General features: G+C 39.4%; 1 protein-coding gene across 1 annotated transcript in view; it reads left to right on the forward strand.

The window, feature by feature from the left end:
* Positions 1–8,835, forward strand: part of LOC121373154 — a 44,031-nt gene extending 35,196 nt beyond the window's left edge. The window contains exons 8-10 of the mRNA XM_041499607.1: positions 1,007–1,104; positions 3,888–4,008; positions 7,689–8,835. Coding sequence (XP_041355541.1) covers positions 1,007–1,104; positions 3,888–3,991 — 202 coding nt within the window. The 3' untranslated portion in view covers positions 3,992–4,008; positions 7,689–8,835. The remainder of the gene's footprint in view (positions 1–1,006; positions 1,105–3,887; positions 4,009–7,688) is intronic.
* The last annotated feature ends 848 nt before the right edge of the window (positions 8,836–9,683 follow it).

A 9,683-nucleotide genomic window follows, 5' to 3' on the forward strand; every position in this document is an offset into this window, starting at 1 on the left:
AAACATACATTTGTAAACTGGTTAATTGTTAACGTAAAATATTACATATACAAATCAAAATTACAAAAGAGTACACTGAATGAAACTGGTATCAACAATTTTATTAAAGATAAGTTACAAATAGAAAAATACATATATTATAAAAACGTTTTACATACAGAATTCGACGACAATTGGGGACCATGGTTAAAAGTTTTAGAAGGCCACAACTGAGACACTTAATACTTTTGTTATGTGTATAATTTTAAGTATGACGCCAGTTTGGAACTTCATTTTAAGTTTTCTCTTTTCAATCTTCTTTTTATTTCCACTTTTGTTACTCTCCTTTCTTATATGTTAGTATATTGTTTGCTATGTACTTTGTAAGATAGTGAAATCAGGGCCCCAACCGTGACACTATCATAACATATTTCTGAGGCAATGAACTATTTAAAAAAAAAAAAGAGCTTTGAAGCCCTTCTTTTTAACATATTTAAGATGGGGCACAAAAGATAGCTTCCTGTCAAACATAACCCCCAGAAATTTAGTCTCCTCCACAACTGCCCCCCCCCCCCCCCCCCCAAATTCGGGCAAAACAGTGGGAAAAATTAGGGAAGTTTTTATCTGGGTAAAATTTCTGGCAAATCAACCCCTCCAGCCCCCCTAAATCAAAGAGTCCCCATACGCCCATGTAAGAACATGTACGTTTCATGTCATGACAGGGCTCGAGAATAATGAAACTAAAGCTCTGTGGCATCAGTTTTTGGAAACTAAATGTGCATTTTAGACACAGTAGCTAGCTACCATTTGGTCGTCGCTGTTCGCCGAAATATTGCAGATAGCCCCCTCTAGCCCTCCACTACAATATATCAATAAGGGGAAGGCTAGCGTTGACTAGAGCTACCCCTAGCCAGCCAACCCACCCTTATTGCCGTATCCTTCACGTGCATATCTTATGAAAACCATATAATTTCGCGATAAAGATATACTCATTCTTTAATGGAAATTTCTGCTTTATTTTCAACAGTGCTATTAAAAAACTTTATCGGTGTGTCCATGGCGGCTGTTTCATCTATATGGAGCTGAAAGAAACTGAATATTTTAACAGGGCAATGGAAGTCTGCGGTGAGTACCTTTAGTGAAAATGTCATTATTCCATGTTAACACATCAGCACATTTGGTAGTAATTACACCAATGTGACATTACATTGCTTTATTCCATTTGTATTATATTATTGTCTTTCATATTTTATTGCATTTGTATTATACTATTGTCCCTATTGTTTTATTGAATTTGAATTAATCCTGTTGTACTATTGTCCCTGTTGTTTTATTGAATTTATATTAATCCTGTTGTACTATTGTCTCTATTATTTTATTGAATTTGCATTAATCCTGTTGTACTATTGTCTGTATTGTTTTCTTGAATTTGCATCAATCCTGTTGTACTATTGTCTCTATTGTTTTCTTGAATTTGTATTAATCCTATTGTACTATTGTCTCCTGTACACCCTGTCTTCACTTCAGTTTAATAAACTTTATAAATAAATTTTATGTTTCATGTTCCACATATACCCTTATGTAACGGCCTGAGCGTAATAAAGTTATGTTCTGTCCAGCCATGCTAAACTGACGATTAACTAAATCATAGAGACGCTGAAGTGAGATGATTTAGTGAAACATATATCTGGGTCATGTTGACGTATTAAACACCATTATCTAGATCATAGACACGCTGAAGTGAGATGATTTAGTGAAACATATACCTGGGTCGTGTTGACGTATTAAACACCATTATCTAGATCGTAGAGACACTGAAGTGAGATGATTTAGTGAAACATATATCTGGGTCGTGTTGACGTATTATCTAGATCATAGAGACACTGAAGTGAGTTGATTTAGTGAAACATATATCTGGGTCGTGTTGACGTATTAAACACCATTACCTAGATCATAGAGACACTGAAGTGAGTTGATTTAGTGAAACATATATCTGGGTCGTGTTGATGTATTAAACACCACTATCTAGATCATAGAGACACTGAAGTGAGTTGATTTAGTGAAACATATATCTGGGTCGTGTTGATGTATTAAACACCACTATCTAGATCATAGAGACACTGAAGTGAGTTGATTTAGTGAAACATATATCTGGGTCGTGTTGACGTATTAAACACCATTATCTAGATCATAGAGACACTGAAGTGAGATGATTTAGTGAAACATATATCTGGGTCGTGTTGACGTATCAAACACCATTAACTAGATCATAGAGACACTGAAGTGAGATGATTTAGTAAAACATATATATGGGCCGTGTTGACGTATCAAACACCATTGGCCAGGGCATGGACACACTGCAGTGAGTATAAGTTAGACAAATGTCATTAGGTCAGGTTGACATTTTAACTGTCCATTATCCAGGGCATGGGAACATCGCAGGTAATACATTTAGTGGCAATGTCATTAGGTCAGGTTGACATCTTAACTGTCCATTATCTAGGGCATGGAAACATCGTAGGTAATACATTTAGCACCACCCCCGAAAAATATTAAACCAGGATTTTTACTTTGTTCAAGATTTTTACCAGGGGGTACGGAGGGTAAAATTGCATAACCTAAAATCTGAGAAATTAATGGAGATATTTTGTGTTTTTGGGGGGTAATTTGTAGATATATTATAGTAAGAAAATTATTTGTTAAAACTTACCAGAGCACATAAAATGCAGTGTCATTCAGAACATCCAAACCTATAACCAACAATAGTCATCTCACAGGGAACGGGTTTAATGTACACAGTGCGACCTCCTCCGTCTTCCTGTGACTCGTTATATTAAATATACATTTTTTGTGTTCATGTTTTTCAAGATGGTTCTGAAAACAAAAAACATCAAGTGAAATAATTTACAAAAAAACCTCAAACATTTTATAGAATGTTGGGACGGGCTGTAGTGGGGACACTTATTGCCTGTTTTGGTTTTGTAGAATGATGGGACGGACTGTAGTGGGGACACTTATTGTCTGTTTTGGTTTTGTAGAATGATGGGACGGGCTGTAGTGGGGACACTTATTGCCTGTTTTGGTTTTGTAGAATGTTGGGACGGACTGTAGTGGGGACACTTATTGTCTGTTTTGGTTTTGTAGAATGATGGAACGGACTGTAGTGGGGACACTTATTGCCTGTTTTGGTTTTGTAGAATGATGGGACGGACTGTAGTGGGGACACTTATTGCCTGTTTTGGTTTTGTAGAATGATGGGACGGGCTGTAGTGGGGACACTTATTGTCTGTTTTGGTTTTGTAGAATGATGGGACGGACTGTAGTGGGGACACCTTATTGTCTGTTTTGGTTTTGTAGAATGATGGGACGGACTGTAGTGGGGACACATATTGCCTGTTTTGGTTTTGTAGAATGATGGGACGGGCTGTAGTGGGGACACTTATTGTCTGTTTTGGTTTTGTAGAATGATGGGACGGGCTGTAGTGGGGACACTTATTGTCTGTTTTGGTTTTGTAGAATGATGGGACGGGCTGTAGTGGGGACACTTATTGTCTGTTTTGGTTTTGTAGAATGATGGGACGGGCTGTAGTGGGGACACTTATTGTCTGTTTTGGTTTTGTAGAATGATGGGACGGACTGTAGTGGGGACACTTATTGCCTGTTTTGGTTTTGTAGAATGATGGGACGGGCTGTAGTGGGGACACTTATTGTCTGTTTTGGTTTTGTTACGAACCCTCAAATTATCTCCAGGCAGAAATCCTGAATACTGTATGCCAGCCAGATATTTACCTGCCATACATTCCCGATCACGTGCTTTGGGTAATGGACACAAGACGACCTCCTCCTTCTTCCTGTGACTCATCAAAAGTTATATTAAATATGCATTTTATGTTTTCATGTTATTCAAGACAAAAGACATGACCCGAAAGTTCTGCCTGCCTCAGATGCCACAAGTATCTCCGCGTCCGTCATTTTGGTGCTCCTTGGGGCCATGGCGTTCCTCTTCCAGTAGATATACTGGACAGTATGGTAAGTACTGGCAAATCACAGGCACTTGACGTTATAGCCAATGATTCATAATAGCCTATAAAATACAGCCAAATTCTGATTAGTCAGAACGACATTGTTAACAATTACGATCAATTGCTCTATTACATTTAATTACAGTTAGACAGAAATTGTCAAAAAAACAAAACAAACAACAACAACATAAAAAAACAACAAAAAAACAACAACCAACAACTATATTACAATGACATATATTCCACATTCTAGAATGTAACCATGCCACCTATATCGACTTTGCTAAGATATCCTAGCCGTCTGCCATTTTGCTTCTTTTTTTATGGAATCCTCTTGAAATGGGGTGGGCGATTCCGAAGTATGTGATGCAATTAGTTTGACCTCTTGATGATTGCCTATACCATAGCACGTCCTGGAAAATATTCCATTAAAAAGGCAAAATAGCATCCTGCATGTTTTTTTTTTGTCCTAGGTGATTTCGGCAAAGTCTGTATAGGTGACATGGTTACCATCTAGCATGTGGAATCTGTGTCATTGCAATGATTCTTTCATGTGTTTTGCCTTAACAAAGTGTTAGAGAAATCTTAAGGCAATTAATGTTGTTGTTTTGTTTAACAACTTCACTAGAGAACAGTGATTAATCAATCATCGGCTTTGGATGTCAATCATTTTATTTGGTAATTCTGACTCGTAGTCATCAGGGAAAACCCGCTGCATCTTTCCTAATGCAGCAAGGGATCGTTTATATGCACTTTCCAACAGCCACGATAGCACAAACCACGGCTTTTGATATACCAGTCATGGCGCACTGGCTGGAACGAGAAAAAGCCAAATGGGCCAAGTGACGGCGATCGATCCCACACCGACCGCGCATCAACTGAGCGCTTTATTACTGGACTACGTCCCGCCCCTTTAGGCAATTAAAGGTAGGAGAGTAATTTATCGTAGTTGTTAACAACGTGGTTCGGACTATATTGATCCATGGTATGTAACGAATGTGTACCAAAGAGAACGTGCATACTGTGAAACTGGCCCCCGTTTTACGAAACGATCTTTGCACTAAACATTAGCCTTAAGTCAACAAGATATTTAGGCACTTAAGGCGATTTTAGCGCAAAGATAATTTCGTGCAACGGGGGCCGAGTAGAGACTCGAACCTTCTAACAGACTGCTGGAAACTCAGAGCTTATCAGTTGCACATACAGCTACAGGACGTAGCCCAGTGGTAAAGCGTCCGCCTTATGCGCGGTCGGTCTAGGATCGATCCATTGAGCTACTTCTCGTACCAGCCAGTGCACCACGACTGGTATATCAAAGGTCGTGCTATGTGCTATCCTGTCAGTGGGATGGTGCATATAAAAGATCAGTTGCTACTAATGGAAAAGTATATCAGGTTTTCTCTCTAAGACTATATGTCAAAATTACCAAATATTTGACATCCAGTAGCCGATGATTCATAAATCAATGTGCTCTAGTGGTGTCGTTAAACGAAAACTACCCCCTTCCCCCCCCCCCCCCCCCCCTTAAATAATGCTCAAAGCAACAGATGGCACAATGGGCAATTCAGATATTACTTAGTGTTCACTGTGGTGCGTGGGTGTAAGTTCAAATGTTATGTCGCGTTACAGGGGGAGAGTGCGTGTATTTAACAACGTTACGTAAGACACTTCTTATCCGCCCATCTAAGATGGGTCGTATTATGGTATGGCTTTGTCAGTCCGTCCGTCCGTACGTACGTTCGATCCACTTTTCACGGTCTACTGCATAACAGTTAATCCATGTCCGGACCATATCTTGCATACAGATGCACACAGGACCATCAAGCATCACATGTAATAACAACTTGGAATGGCGGTGTGTCGCATACTATTACTAGGTCACTGTGCCCTACCTTTCACGGTCTACTGCACATAACGGTAAATCCTTGTCCAGATTATGTCTTGCATACAGATGCATACAGGACCATCGAAACACATGTAGGAACAACATGGAATGGTGGTTGGTCCAAAACAAACAGTTCATAAATCCCATTGCAGAACCGATAGTCTAGCCATGACACCACCGATGCCGGCGACAATGCTTAACGTAGATATGTATAGCTAGATGTATGCACACAAAAAGTATTAGAAATCGAGTTGAAATGCGTACATGCGCTTTCCCAAATCACAAAACAGCACGTAAAAATTGTATTACGCCCATCGCATAACTTGTTTTGCATATTACGTAATATCTGAACGGCCCCCAAAATGCTTCCGTAATGCGAAAAAAAGATACTATTGACACAATCCGTTGGGGGGGGGGGGGGGGGACTGATATCAAAGGCCGTGGTATGTACTACCCTGTCTGTTGGATGGTGCATATAAAATATCCCTTCTAATCGTAAAGAGTAGCCCATGAAGTGGCGACAGCGGGTTTCCTCTCTATATCTGTGTGGACCTTAACCATATGTCTGACACCATATAACTGTAAATAAAATGTGTTGACTGCGTCGTTAAATAAAACATTTATTTCTTTCTTTCAATCTGTTAGACCGACTGTAGACCCACTGGCTACTTTACATGTCCCTAAAATAATGAACATTCATATATCAAAATAAAGAAATGTGAATGCATGCATGATGTGATACGTAAGTGTTGAAATGTTCATTTGACGTATATCATTGTTTTTTAATATTTCATGGGTTTTTTATATATATTTTTTAATGTTATGGATATTTACGTCACTTTGCTAATGATGTCATTTTGCTACTGACAAGTAAAATTACATCATCAGCAGACTGAATCGATGTGTTTTGGTTTTGCGTAAATATTTTTTGCGGGGGTGGGGGTGGGGGGGGGTGGGAATGCGGTTGGGGCTTTTTGTGGGTTTTTGTTTTTGGTGGGAGTTTTTTGCACACTGTTATGAATGCACTAATGCGAACAAATAATATCTCTGGAATAAATTCTAGTTTCTCAGGACAGCGTGCTTGGACCTTAATGAGATATAGGCACGTCAAATACTTATACGTATAGTATAGTATAATACAATATAATATAGTTTATTTGCTTTAAACCTTGCTGCTCATAGGCATAAAATATACAAATATTATATAATAAAACGCGATAAACGCCACTATACACTCAATCCTAAAAAAAAACCGTTTTATTCCCAACCACCATGATAAACGCCACTATACACATCCAATCCTAAAAACGTTTTATTCAAAACAACCATAAACACTACGCCAGTTTCTCTGCAATCTGTCATATATCCTCAGACAGTGGTATCGCGTTTTGCTGAAAACTGAATTTGAACTTGTGTCTGTCTATGTGTGAACAGTGTCTGAGTGGTGTTCGCACAATGTTTTTTAACATGGGCGTTTATCGCGTTTTGCGATGGAACTCTTAGTATAATACATAAACAGAACTATGTACATGAGAGATTGTGTATTTGAAGGATGGACATTCGAATTCTGGCAATCATTTTACAATAACTAATCGGCCAATCAATTATTGTTGTAAATAAGCAGGACAAACCTAAACCAGGACATACTTATTTTCGAGAAGACCCTTTACCCTTGCGACTTAGATGCAATCTAAAGCCATGGAGCAACATAAAGTGTGTTTTGTTTAACGACACCACTAGATCATATTGATTAATTTTTATACATTAGCACTGACATTTGCTTCTAATATTATATCTTTCAGACGTTTGCTGCGCGCGTTTCCCAAGGGATGTGACAAACCGATTATTTAACTGGTACGACGTGGAACATGACGAGGTCAATCTCAAACTTGCAGCAAACGTTTAATTAACTGGTTCGACGTGGAACATGACGAGGTCAATCTCAACCTTGCAGCAAACGTTTAATTAACTGGTACGACGTGGAACATGACGAGGTCAATCTCAACCTTGCAGCAAACGTTTAATTAACTGGTACGACGTGGAACATGACGAGGTCAATCTCAACCTTGCAGCAAACGTTTAATTAACTGGTTCGACGTGGAACATGACGAGGTCAATCTCAACCTTGCAGCAAACGTTTAATTAACTGGTACGACGTGGAACATGACGAGATCAATCTCAACCTTGCAGCAAACGTTTAATTAACTGGTACGACGTGGAACATGACGAGGTCAATCTCAACCTTGCAGCAAACGTTTAATTAACTGGTACGACGTGGAATATGACGAGATCAATCTCAACCTTGCAGCAAAAGTTTAATTAACTGGTACGACGTGGAACATGACGAGATCAATCTCAACCTTGCAGCAAACGTTTATTTAACTTTGTTTTGCCTTTATCTCTTTCTCTTTCTTATAAATTAGCTTTCATATTAATCATTAAATAGATATATAAACTGCACAATCATTAAATAGATACATAAACTGCACAATCATTAAATAGATACATAAACTGCACAATCATTAAATAGATACATAAACTGCACAATTTTGTTTCTCGCACATACGTTATGCTTTTCAATTATTGAACCAAATGGTTAACATATATTCATACACACATGCATGCATGCTCACATGCATTCATCTCTCTCTCTCTCTCTCTCTCTCTCTCTCTCTCTCTCTCTCTCTCTCTCTCCTTAAATACCCCCACCCCCACCCCCAGACACACACACCTTCTCAAACTTGCATCTGCGCCTGGTTTTGGTTATCTCTTTAAACTCACACACACGCACGCACGCACACACACCCATACACACACACGCACGCACACACACACACATACACACGCACAAACACACATACATACACACACACACATACACACACACACACACGCGCGCGCACGTACACACACACACACACACACATACACCTCACTCTTGGATCTGTGCCTGGCTCTGGTTATAAGTATCTTAATGTAAAAATTATTATTAGCTTTTGTTTATTGAAATAAAATTGGTTTTGCCATTCGCTTGGTACGTTGTTGTTTTTTTTTTTAAATATCCAAAAGGTCGTTCAAAATTCACGTAACGGAAAACGTCGCGTGTTTCATGCACTGCCTCCCTTTAAACCCTTTGTCCCCTTTCTTTTCTCTCCTTTGAATTGCATCTCATTTTTTTACGGATCTGGCAACTCCTCCTATTTGTAAACCTATTTCTCTCCACATCCACGTCCCAGTTTTTGTCTCTCCAACCGTGGCTATCCGTGCCACACACCTGTCATTTCCCATCAAAGTTTAGTTGTTGGCTAGTGGTTACTTCTGGCATTGTTAAGAGGCCCTTCTAACTACGTACTATACGCCCTTGAGCCCCAGTCACACTGTCAAGGATCGTCTGGTCGGATCCACGGCGGACGAAAACCTCACGGATGACCCCGGATAGTGGTCTATCCGCGGTCCCCTACTGATGCACCACGGTTTTCGACGTATAAACCAAGGATTATTAAGGATAGGGGTTAGTTGACAACGGGGAGCGCTACAGTTTAGTACGAACCACAACGGATTGTCACGAATGACGCCGGATCGTATCCGTGGCTAACCCGGCGTTCTCATCCTAGACGGTGTGACCGGATTTTGAGGCCGGGGTTTACTACAATTAAGTACGGATAAGTACGATTTAAGTACGATTTATTACGGATTATTACGTTCTTCTACGGATCTTTAAGGATGTACAACGGTTGTTCGATCCATGATGGATTTTTGGACATGTTCAAAATATTCACGGCTATACAAGTACTATT

The sequence above is a fragment of the Gigantopelta aegis genome, chromosome 5, assembly GCF_016097555.1.
Source record: "Gigantopelta aegis isolate Gae_Host chromosome 5, Gae_host_genome, whole genome shotgun sequence".
In the NCBI taxonomy this organism is placed as follows: Eukaryota; Metazoa; Mollusca; class Gastropoda; order Neomphalida; family Peltospiridae; genus Gigantopelta; species Gigantopelta aegis.